The sequence below is a fragment of the Xenopus laevis genome, chromosome 8L, assembly GCF_017654675.1.
Source record: "Xenopus laevis strain J_2021 chromosome 8L, Xenopus_laevis_v10.1, whole genome shotgun sequence".
Classification (NCBI taxonomy): domain Eukaryota; kingdom Metazoa; phylum Chordata; class Amphibia; order Anura; family Pipidae; genus Xenopus; species Xenopus laevis.
In genome coordinates, this window is record NC_054385.1 from 95,198,692 (window position 1) to 95,211,912 (window position 13,221).

The 13,221-nt window shown below is 37.9% G+C and overlaps 1 protein-coding gene across 1 annotated transcript; it reads left to right on the forward strand.

The window, feature by feature from the left end:
• The first annotated feature begins 673 nt into the window (after positions 1-673).
• On the forward strand, positions 674-8,584 carry kcnk7.L (potassium channel, two pore domain subfamily K, member 7 L homeolog). Its single transcript, NM_001096081.2, is given in 3 exon segments — positions 674-1,125; positions 5,151-5,546; positions 7,829-8,584. Coding segments are annotated over 3 exon segments (975 nt in total). The 5' UTR covers positions 674-809; the 3' UTR covers positions 8,092-8,584.
• The last annotated feature ends 4,637 nt before the right edge of the window (positions 8,585-13,221 follow it).

The following is a 13,221-nucleotide window of genomic DNA, read 5'->3' on the forward strand; positions in this document are numbered from 1 at the left end:
CTTCCCGCCGGCTAGAATATAGTTATAGTTTCTTGAATTATTTGCATTCTTCTTATTAGCTTAGCTTTCAAAAGGAGGTTACTGACCCCATCTAAAAAAACAAATGCTCTGTAAATCGGAGGCAGGAGGGCACTCATATCGTTTCGTTTTCCGAAGTCGCCCACAGTTTCCTCGTGAGGCAACATCAGAGAACAAATTGATCCAAGTGCCATACCGCCGGCGATTTAGATTCAAGCTGGCAAGAAGGCTTTTCGGGGGAGATTAGTCGCCAGAAGAAGAGGCGATTCGTCGCAGGGCGACTAAATCTTTCCGAATCTTTAGAGTGTGCCCTTACCCTAAAGGTGAATCACCAGCATAAAATGATCAGCCTTCAAACAGACACACAATTCTTGAATTCATCATAAGAATTTAATTATTCAACTGCAATTAGTTAAAACTTGGGACTGCTGAGGGAGCCAAGACTGATACAGGGCCCAGTGGTGACTGATTGATAAACAGTTTCAATATGTGGTGAAAATGTATTATTCCCACAGTTTAAGAAGGGATTAAATTGTGTTGTGTTTACCAATATCATACCCCAAATACAATGAAAGTTGTAGCGCTGGATGAGGCGCAGAATAGCGTATAAAGCCAGAAGCCGTGTATTTGCAGCTTTTATAATAAAAAATCACCTGGAAGCCAATGAGGCGTTGCAAAACCTGGTGTGGATACCAACCCCACGGTGCAGCCCAGAAGAGCTCACGGGATTACAAGGCTCTGAGCTCCTCAGTGAATTCAGGCCTGGCAGTTCCGCGTGAGCAGCGCAAAGCATGGTGGGAAGGCGCACACTCTCCTTGTTGCTGCTCCTGCTGAGCTACGCGCTCTTTGTGCTTCTGGGCGCCTTTGTCTTTTCCACGCTGGAGCAGCCCCAGGAGGAGCGCTTGAGGAGAGAAGTGGAGACCATGTGGAGCGAGTTTCTGGCCGAGCACTCTTGTCTCTCCGAGGTGCTATTGGATGACTTCATACGCAAGGCGCTGCTTGTCAAGAGTTTTGGGGTGTCGGTGTTGCGCAATATCTCCAGCCATGAACTCAAATGGGACTTTGTTTCTTCTCTGTTCTTCACTGGCACCACCCTGACCACCATAGGTAACTGAGTCTCCCATTGACAACTCACTGCCCTCTAACTCCACCTGGAGACAACTTTACCTGAAGCTTAGTGACAATATTGGACATTAAAGGGGTTGTTCGCCTTTAGATTAACTTTTAACTATGGTGTGTAGAGTGATATTCTGAGACAATTAGCAATTGGCTTTCATTTTTTATTATTTTTGGTTTTTGAGTTAGTTAGCTTTTTCAATGGCATAACTACAAGTCACAGCGAATTAAAGTTTTGCCCCCAAAAATGTGTAAGTTGACCGGCGGTTCTACCCAGATGTATTGGAGTTGCCCATTAATCAGGGCATTACTGGGCCCCCTACACTCATGGGCCCCCTGCAACCGCAGGGTCTGCTTCCTCAGTAGATACACTCATTGCTGTTTTTTATCCAGCAGCTCTCTATAGTTTGCAATTTCAGCTCTAGTTGCTAGGGTCCAAATGACCCTATCAACCATGCACTGATTTGAATAAGAGACTGGAATATTAATAGAAAAAAAGAGTAACAATAAAATTGTTGCCTTACAGAGAATTTGTTTTTACATGGGGTCAGTGACCCCCATTTGAAAGCTGGAGAGAGCCAGAAGAAAAAAGCAAATGAAAAAACTAAAAAAAGACTAATTGAAAAGTTGTTTAGGATTGCCCATTCCATATCATACTAAAATTTAACTGCCCATTTAAACTGGTACTGGCAAGCACCATGATATATTTGGGGCCCTAGAACAGCAGATTTCAGATATTTTTTAGGAATAATAGATACTTTAATGATGGGAATCCATTCAAACTCCAAGTGTGTGTGTGCTAAGTTCTCCATTTCTCAGAGGCGCCTACAGTTCTTGTGCTGCAGAGTCACATCAAAGATATGATCAGTGACATTTCGGCTACCATCAGATCTCCTACCATCAGATTCACATGAATCTGTCCTCTTCTAATGTACTAATATTGCAGTTATTGCACGCAGAATCTTCTTTTATATAAGGAGTTGGTGAATGACTGGATGTCAGCAACCAAGGGTCTCCTATAGCTAGTTGCCTCCACCTACATAGTAGTCAAATGTTGACACATTTTGGATGAGTGTTGTACTGGGGCAGAATAGGGCAATGCCCTGGGCAAGCCAAAGGGGTGAATGGAAACCCTCTGCAATATGTAACTGTGAGAACCCCCCAGCAATAAGACACCAGCATGCAGGTTATTGTTTGGACAGCGCACTCCAGGGTCCTTTTCAAACAGAATCGCTCGTTTCCAGGTTGTAGTTTAAAACAAATTTCCTTTATTTAATGAAACTGCACTTCATCATCCTGGAGGTCTCTGATGAAGTGCAGTGACACGAAACGCGTCAGACCTCATGGCGCTATGTGAATGATGTACCAAGATGTTTCATTAAATAAAGGAAATTTGTTTTAAACTACAACCTGGAAACGAGCAATTCTGTTTGAAAAGGACCCTGGAGTGCGCTGTCCAAACAATAACCTGCAAGCTGTGGATACGTCTTCCTTAGTGACGGACTCAGGGCGGCAGCACCTGGGTCACAGCAATTCCTGGGTAAGACACTCTATTTTGTTGAATTTGATGTGAGAGAAGTCTCTACCGCTTCGAATTTACCAGTGTGGGATCCGGGGCATGAGGCACCCGGGCCACAGTCTTTGAACGGTGAGCGAGTCAAATTTAGAAAATGACCAGGAATTACTGATTGTAGATTGTGAACTGGGATTTTTCCTATTACAGCGCCAGCCAACAGTGTTTGTTATAAGACACCAGCATACAAACTTGAAGACTATTCTTTCCAGCAAGCACCACTTAGTGATTGGCTTCCTTCTTCTTTCTTAAAATTTACCGGGGCACACACATTTGCAGTAGAGTGAAATAGCCGACTTCTTAATTATAGTTCAGCTTTCCGCGATACTGCTCATGCACACCTGAGGTCATCAGATTATTATAGCATCGAAAAATGATCAACAATATGAAATTGACAAAATAAATATGTAAATGAAAAAGGACCTCCTCTAAAAACCGGCCACACAATAAAAATAAAAACGCATGCACCTTGTGTGCAATTTACCAAAACAGTCACTTATTTGTGTCTATGTCAGTGAATTACATGATAATTGCATACTGTTTAGCGCCCAACCACAATGATGCAAGAGCTCGGTGGAAAACCACTGCATTGTGGATAGAAAACATGTTAATTCCTGTGGGATTTTTTACTTTCCACATTTCTGCTTGCTTCATAAGAGTCCTTCTTCTTTATCTGCAGTTCTAAATGTCTTTCACTTTGTTAGCTGTTTAATAGGTAGCATGTTGTAGAGAAATGTTGCTAACCTCTTCATTTCTATTAATACTGCCAGGAAATCATTGAGGGAATGTTTCTTTGGGAACTCAGTGGCTTGTGGTTAAGTGATAGCTGCCTGAAATTCCAGTTCCAGACCATTGCAGTTGGTTTCCTTTATTTGGCTTGATAACAATAGAATGGTATATATAGCTGTACATTATGATGGCAGCCCAATGAACAGTACTGTATAGTTATGAAACAATGTATTACAAGCAGAACGGCAGCTGTTTTAGAAGATTAGATACTGGAAGCAGAGAGAAATAGTAACACTTTTTCTCTTTATGACTGAAGGGGAAATTATTAGGGATCACATAATTACACTTTTTTTTTATTATAATAAAATATAATTTTAACTCAAGCGTTATTAGAACTTTTTTTTTCCTCCCTGATTTTACATATTTTAATTTTTTTAAGTTTAGTCACTGCATTGGTTCTGTTGTCTGACTCTGCTTTCATATCTCTCTCACTCTGAAAGCCACAAGCACAGAAAACCGATTCAAGCCACCATGTTTTGCACTATGCATGCTGTCCTGCCATTAGCACCTGTAGGTGTGGGTCTTTGCATTCCAGAATGTAACACTAAGACCTACGCTTTCTTGATGTATACAAGGGCTGCCTCTGTTTGACAGCTCTGTATTCATGAGGAAAGCCCTGATGGAGGCACATAAATGTCCCCTCCTCAGCCACCGACCTGTTCAGCATTCAGAAGCGAAAAAGTCAGGAAGTGCCCATGGATAGCCCCAATGCCATCCTCCTCTTCTGCTCCGTGCTTAAATCCTTAGCAATGGACCTGGTCAAAGGGGGGCCACATCACTAATGCAGCAAGCACTATTTTGCTCGCTACACTATCTGAGCTGAATTTTTGGTTAAAAACCAGGAAATTCAGCTCTTTAAGTTACAGAAGCAGCTTTTTGCTGCCCCTGGTAACTATCCACTCATCACCTTGCCTCATGGTAGGAGCGGCCCTGTCCTTAGGCAGACATTAGATATAGGGCTGGATTTTTGCAGCAATGCCTCCAGTGACTTTAGCATTTAAACATTGTTTCTCACTCTGCCTACAAGTGCTATTGTAAATGGTATCAAGCTGTTGATATATACTGCCCCTTTTAGATGTTCTAAGTGCAAACCACTATAAAATTAGTTAAATGCAAGTTTGTTTATGTAAATACGCTTGGTTGTACAATTCAGTTATGGAAATCTGATCCACTAAATACTGTGGGATGTAAATGGCATTGATGTTTTTTTTGTTGTAATCTTTTTTTATTGCTTTTACAACCAAACAACAACATAAAAAACATATTCCAAATGTAAAATCATAAAGAAAATAAAGGATGATGGAGATACATTTGGCAATGATGTTTAATGTAATACTGGGAAGGAGATTTTAATCCCCTGCACTGGTAAAGCAACCCTGGAATATGTTTTCTTTAAGGAGGTTATTGTGAGAACTTCCTTTGATCAGTTTGTTTGAACCATATGTTCAACTGCATGGATTAACAATCAGGCCAACTGACAGAATTTTTAAATCTGACTGCATATTAATAATAATGGTAGGAAAATGCTATGAACCTTTGATTGTATGAGTTAAAGCCAAAGGCAAACTCTAATATAATAGCAATATAGTTTAATCCTCTCTTAGCACCTTTTTAAGCTTTTCTGGTAATTAATACTTATTCTTTCCCACTTTAGGTTACGGGCACCCATTTCCAATTTCATTCGGTGGCAAGATTTTTTGTCTGGCGTATGCAATATTTGGAATTCCCTTTACTCTATCAGTCCTCTCTGTCGTCGTTCGGAACTTGCTGATCCTTCTTTGGGAGAAGCCAATATACCAGCTTCAGCATCAGTGCAGTATGTCCAGGAAAAAACTTGAATGGATGCTTGCTTCAGTTTTTATTTCCTTTACATCTCTGATCGTCCTTTTTGTCCCAGCTATAGTGTTTAATGCTGTCGAAGAGAACTGGGGTTATGTTGATGCTGTGTACTTCTGTTTTATTTCTTTAAGCACCATAGGTTTGGGAGACTATGTTCCCGGAGAAAGAAGCGGACAAAGGTTGCCAGTTCTGTACAAGTTGTTAGTCATATGTAAGTAAAACATTCTCTTTTGGTTTATTAGATGAACTGCTATAACATTTTGTTTTGGTATATTAGATGATCTGTTTTAATAATACATTGACATTTCATATGTATTGAGTGTGCATTACAGCAGACCTTGAGCATTCAATTAATGGGATTCCAATATTACAGACCTTTTTATATGGCAGACAATTCAGGTTCATGGTAAATGCAGTAGAAATACTGTATCTGCACCTATTGTATTGGACGCATCTTGCAATTGTTCAATTGCATTAGGTGCAGGAACAGAATTTCTACAGTCATTTTCTCTTGTGCGCTTAACCTCAGTCCCTGTAAAAAAATAGGCCTCCCATTGGGTATGTTACACCTAGCATACCTTGAGTAATTATTCTTCCATTCTGTTTCTCCTAAAGATCAGGCAACTTGTGGCTTATAAATTGTTAATTACATATTTGGCATATTGGGTAATAGTGCTGTAGGAATGATCTTTAATTTATCCTACATTCTGTTGCCTATCATTTGGAACAAATTTGGTACATTTTTTAAAAAATGCCTTAATACATACTGTACTATATACTGATATCACCCTGACTATTATTAATAGTCTCATAATCCTCTCTAATATCATATTTGCTTAATCTCTAACTGTAGTTTTTATCAGTTCACCTCAGGATGCACAGAACATAATGTTCTCTCAAATTAACACTACATTCTGGTCTCTCTAGCCAATTGCTCAGCTACATAAAATGAGAACTAAAGCTTAACAAAGAAGTAAGGTACAGATGCCGCACATTATGTTTTGGGATTTTGTACACTATCATTACCAACTCCATTAAGTGTGCCCTATCTTCAATCCACAGAGTTTAGAATAAAGCTTTTTTCCTCACCTAATTTTTATTCTCTACTAACTGCTCCAGACTGCTGTTTAACATTCCACTCAACATGCAGCTCTCCGCACATAAAATCCCGATGCTAGATTAATTCTTTATTTCATAACATTTCCTACAGCAATACATATTTCATTTTCCTTCACTGACTTACACACTATGAATGCGAAATGTGGGACTTTTACCCTGTTGATGTTTTTTTATATTTGCATTTTCTCTGTGGGTTCTTTTCAGCTTCCTTAACCCTTAACCTTGAATGATGATGATCAAAGCTTGGTTTGAAGTTTTCAGCTTCTCATATTATTCTAGAGTGTATGTTCTAAAGGACTTTTCCTCAAACTGATAACAATGTTTACCACATCCCCAGAGTCTTATCCATCTTCCTAATAATGGGTCCACCTAATTTGCCACAATTCAAGACCCTAGCACCAGATGAACATCTTGGCATGTAATGTCCTGGGGACAGATTAACCTACTAGGAAATTAATCTCTTATCACCACAACCTCAATCGTATTCATAATACTCCAGAGCCAGAGAGTCTGGTTGCACTATACATTACAGTTCAGATCTGTCCTCCCCAAACTATGTGTCCCTGTTATATCCCTTTTTCTTTGGTCTCCATCCCCAACTTCATTTTCCTCTGTCAGTACCTGCTTTCTTTTGACTTTAGGCCAATGCCACACTAGACTGAATCTTGGCCTTGGCTGATAGACGCAGGCCAAGATTCGGCCCCTATGCTCCGATCTGCCTACCCCTGCACCTGAAACTGGAGCTGCTGCATTGACCCAGGTGCAGGCACACGGAGCGGAGTTTGATGTCGAAATGCATACTCTCTTGAGGTAGAGATTAAATACTCTTTGTGTCTAGGCTGATAAGAGTGTAGGCCTGAATCTTGGTAGCCTTACTACTCAAAGTTTACAGTTACATTACACTGCAAACTGGGTTCTGATAAGAAAGAAAAACCTACCTACATCTCTCCAAGATCACATGCATGTGATAAGACACAGCCACAACATAATTGTTGTACCATGGGGTACTGGTTAAAGAAATGGAGAAGGGCTGATATTGTGAATTTTTGTGCATGTGTGAACTGCAACCACAATAGAAGCATGGACACAACTGCTGGAGACTCTTGTCGGGCATGGGGTTGTTATGGAGGTTGCACCTGTTCAAGCATGGCAGCTCATGTATAAGACATTTTCACTTCGCAAAGGGATTGGTTTTATTCAGGATGATTTCTTGGACCCTGCCTAACCTCAGTGTTGTATATTTAAAAAACTGTTTCCCTTAACTGACTAAACATGCTGAATAATTGATGTTTTTCTATCACTTGCTACTCTGCACAGAAATAGGAAACACCTTGACTCATTACACTTCCTTTTTTACTTTTGTGCATTTTGCAGGTTACTTGCTAATAGGTCTGGTTGCTGTATTGCTTGTGGTAGAGGTGATAAAGAACATTATAAACTATAATTACATATGCAGCCTTTTCTTGTTTGGAGGAGAAGAGAGCAGGAGAAACTGGGAAACTGGTTGCACTATAACTTGTAAGCAAGACGGACCTTTAATTCAAAAACACGAGGAAAAAACCAGACGACGTGTTCCACACTCACTTTCTCCAAAAAATGAGACATCATATGGCTCCATCAATCAAGCTTTCAGTTGATCACAAAAATAAATGAATACAAATCTAACTGATCTAAATTTGTTTTGTTTTTCCGAGATTGGATAATACCAAATTGATTAAGGATTTTTGTTTTTCCTATGTTTCTGGGAAAATAAACTGTGTATGACGTTTTGTTTAATAGCAAAGGATGAGCATGAATAAATGTATTTAGTGCTGCTAATGGCTGCCCTCTCCTACTACAGACATTTATCTGCCTGATTGTATATTTAAGTCTATGATATGGGATATGGCTGGGCTACAGAAGGGTTATTTATACAAATGCCCTAGTATCAGTGGGTTATATTTGTTTGGAAAAACAGAGGGTTATTTTAACGTAATAGCCTAACAACTTTAAATGTGTTCTTTCTGCAACTGAAATCAATTATTAAATTGCTAGACACATTGGCATATAATTAACTGACATTATTATAGGTGCCTTTCACATAACATCACTTATTTGCTATTGCAGGTAATAAAACTATTTGTGATAAGCTGTATCATTTTAATGTGACCTTGACTTCATTTTAACAAAGCAATTAATCGCTAAATCGCTTAACACAATTACAATAAAAGCAGTTTATGCCAGTAAGTAATTTTTCCTAATTGCGTAATTTAGGAAATGAAGAGGTATCCAGGTTAGGCGTTAGCCTGTATCAATATATATATATATCTATCTATCTCAGTATATATATATATCTATCGCTATATATATATATATATATATATATATATATACAAAGCAAAAAAGATCAGCACTCACAGGTCTTAGAAAAATAAAATAAAAATGATTTATTAAAGAGCATGGACTTTAATAAATCATTTTTATTTTATTTTTCTAAGACCTGTGAGCGCTGATCTTTTTTGCTTTGTATAGTTTATTTACTGATCGCGCACCCAGGCACGTTTATTTTGCTTTATCGTGAGTGCTGGCATCCCTTGGAATTTATATATATATATATATATATATATAATATAGATTTTGTCCTGGAGGCATCATTCGTAAGAAGGTGTAAGGGAGAGAAGACATAATGAAAGCAGCAAAATCACAGTGGACTAAGAGACCAAACCCTCCTCTTACTTTGTGAATACTTTTTCAGGTGATGGCAGATTCTATTAATGACTTTAAGAGGCATTCATCTAATCTGTAGCCAAGGCCATATTTATCTCAAGATCTATTGTTAGTTTATTATAGGTATCTGTGTGTATGTATACAGTGTGTGTGTGTATATATATATATATATATACGGAGATTCGCACGCACACCGAATCCTCTTTTCTCCAAACGATTTATTAGGATACAAAAGCATTACATCGTATTTACATTGACGTTTCGGTTGTGCTCTACAACCATTGTCATATTCGATAAAGGTTGTAGAGCACAACTGAAACGTCGATGTAAATTCGATGTAACACTTTTGTATCCTAATAAATTGTTTGGAGAAAAGAGGATTCGGTGCTCTGTTCCTGCACATTGTTCAACTACAGCACAGCACCCGATATTTATCGATCGTCTGATAGCGTGTGCGGACATTGGAGGTATATGTATATATGTATGTATATATATATATATATATATATATGTATATGTATATATATGTATATGTATATATATATATATGTATATATATATGTATATATATATATATGTATATATATATATATATATATAATCTATCCAAACAAAAAAACGCACCAACAGGACTTGTTATAGTATCAAAATTTCAAAAATTTATTCTCGACGATTCAGCTCTGTTACTCGAGCCGTCTTCAGAAGTTCCTGAAGACGGCGCGAGTAGCAGAGCAGAATCGTCGAGAATACATTTTTGAAATTTTGATAAAATGAAGTTGACACTACAAGTCCTGTTGCTGCGGTTTTTTTTGGCTATAATTATCAATATTTTAACCAGCACACAGGCATTGGACAATTATTACCGTGTGCACTGGTTCATAAGTTACTGATACTGAGATATATATATATATATATATATATATATATATATAACATTAATTGAAAGTACTGTAACAATATAAATGTGTTATATCCTTCATTAAAGAACAGTGCCACAAGATTAAATTGTTGCAGAACTATTTTGCAGTGCACAGTTATTGCAGTTACAATTCACAGAGCTAATTCATTTGGGACAAATCATTGAAGTGTTTTGACGTTTGGTAAAAGGCAAGACTTCCAATATTATTGATTTGTTTACTTTGATTTCACCTTCTGCTCAGTCCTTCCTGCTTTCAGTTATGTACTCAAGGGCAGCTAAAGGTTTTTTTTAACCCATTTTCTACTAGAGCTGTTCAAAAAGATCCTAGTATCTGTATTTTTAGTGTACAAATTATTACCATTGTCATTCACCTGTACAGGGATCGTGCTTTATTAGCCATGAAACCAGAAAGCCCCGCTAGCTCTCCTTTTTGTAGCATGATGCTGGCCATTTTCAGCTTTTTTCACCCCCTTTAGATTTTTCTATCCTTCTAAATTCCACACAATTTTTTCCCATACTAAGGTCTTGTAAGGTAGGTTGCTGCACGGCTTCTTCCTTACTTCAGTGGCCATTACCTTGTTCACAGAAGTATCTATTTTCAAAGGAAGTTGATCTGTCACCTACACTCCTTCTTATAAATGTAAATTATGTAAGGTTTTATTGCCTTGAAGGCATTCATATATATTGATCATTCATTCACAATCTGCAGTGACTCTTCTATTGTTAACAAATTGAATTGGAATATCCTGTATTCTGGGTATATATCCAGAGATATTGCAGCTGTTATCTGCTATGATATAATATAGCTTTTGTGGTCCATTGTTTCATAGTGCCAAATATCTTTGTTGGAATGTCTTGTTTTAATATAATACTCCTAAATTATTAATTCCATTCATATGTGAGCTCTAAATAAATTGGAAATACCCATAAAATTGTGCTGACACTGTAACCTTCGCACAGTTTATCTCAAAATGTGATTACACAATATTTTTTACAAGAAAAATGAGTGCAATGAATAGGGCTTGTGATTTTTGTTTTAAGTTTTTTTGTTATTCCTTAAACTAAACAGAGGCCTTTCTCCCACATCCACAATGGAACCAATGGAAACCTTCTAAATGGATCTATATACTGTTCCTGGTTCTAAAAAGCAGAGTAGCACATCTGGGTTAGTGTGCATCATCTTTTGCAAGCTGCTGTTCAGAGAGTGCAGAGAAGTGGACCTGAAAGGGCAAAAGATGACTTTCAACTCCAATTTATCATTATGCTTTCTAGCACCAGGTACAATACACAGGACAGTGTATGGGTTCCCCAGAAGTGTGGTGAGGGAGGTGGTGGATGGTAGAGTGATATTCTGAGATTTTGATAATTGGTCTTTTTTTTTTTTTTTTTAATTATTAAGCTATTTGTTGAGCTGCTTTGCAGTTTGGAATTCAGTAGCTATCTGGTTGCTAGTGTCCAATTAAGTCTAGCAAACAGGCATTCTCTTGAATGAGTGACTGCATCATTAATAGGAAAGGGCCTTAATAGAAAGTTGAGTAATAAGAAGTAACAGTACAATTGTAGCCATAAAAAACAATAGTTTTTTGCTGTTAGGGTCAGTGACCGCATTTGAAAACAGAAAAGAGGCAGAAAAAGGAGGCAAATAATTCAATAACTTTAAGAAGTAAAACAATGAAGGCTAATAGTGAAGTTGAATTCGGATTTTTAAGTAGCAAAACAAAGAACCAAGATATTTTAAGCAGCCTTTGAGAACCTTGAATATAAATTGACTGACATGTTATGTCACAGTTTGCCAGGTGCTTGTAGCCAAAAAGCACATTGCTATACATTTTAAGGCTACTGTTGCATGATACTAGTTATTGTCAGGCAATTAACATTCAAGGCTTAGGTATTTTCTAATGCTCTGGATCCCCAATTTATGGCTACTAGAAAACATGGTGCTTGAAGAGTCCAAAGTAGTCTTCTATGTCTTTAACCGTTGATTAATGGTGTAATTTTCTCTACTAGTATATTGCTCCTTGAGAAATATGAATGCCAAAAAAAACACACATTGCAGCATTTTCAGGAAAACGGTCTGCACCAGTAATGTTAGGTAGTGTCCATGGAAAGCAGCAATGGGTAGTTTTGGATGGCTCTGCACCGGGGGAATTATTCCACAGTAATATCACAAGCCTAAAAAAGCTTGAAATGAAATGGCGGTGTACACAACAACAGAACTCTTTCTCAATTTGCAATAGGCCTTTATTGTTTTATTTGTGGTTTTTGAATTATTTAAGATTTTATTCTGCAGCTCTCCACTTTAGAACTTAAACTATGTGGTTGCTAGAAGATGAATAGCAGAGAGTTTAACAAAAAGATAAGCTTTGTATTAATAACAATAAAACTAGCCTCAGAATGAATCTGCTTTCTGGTTGCTGACTGTTCTGGCTATCAAAGAGAGAAGAGAAATGCAAAAGAAAAAAGAAACATAATTTTATTCCACTTACTTTGATGAATCATTTTAGAGTGGGGCCTCACTTGAAGCTTGCAGAATTGTTTTTGAAAAATACAATATGTAAAAATGTATTAGATCAGCAACCTCACACTAACAGTTAATTTGAATACAAAAGTCCCCTTCAGTCACAGTGAGAGTGGGTACATCCACTGTAGAAGTCTCTAATAATGATTTTCAACTATTTGGTCAACGATTGATATCTTTCCCCCACCCCTCAACCAGCCACAGGCCCTGAAACTTTTGCAATTTAATTGGAAAACCTCTTGTTTCATATTTAGCTAGAAACAAATTGTATAGACAATTTATGAAGATTTTCATTAAAAAATGGAAATATCTTGGGCCCTTTATTAAACCCTGTAGGTGTTTAAATAGTATACCATATGGCAAGAGAAGAGCAAAGATGCAAGGAAATGAGGGGAGGAGAAAAATGGTGAGGAAACAATGTCCATAGTTGCCAGCCTTACAGTTTGGAAAACTCTGCTCTAGGTCTGTTAAATCCTCTGCACAAGCAAAGATCTTTGTTGCTGGCATGGGTGGGTGTTAGCAGGGCCGGATTTACATAGTGGGCGCCCCTAGGCCCACTGCCTTCGTCGTCCCTATCCCCTCCAGCGGGACAGGAGCAATGGGGATTGGCACATGGGAAATTTA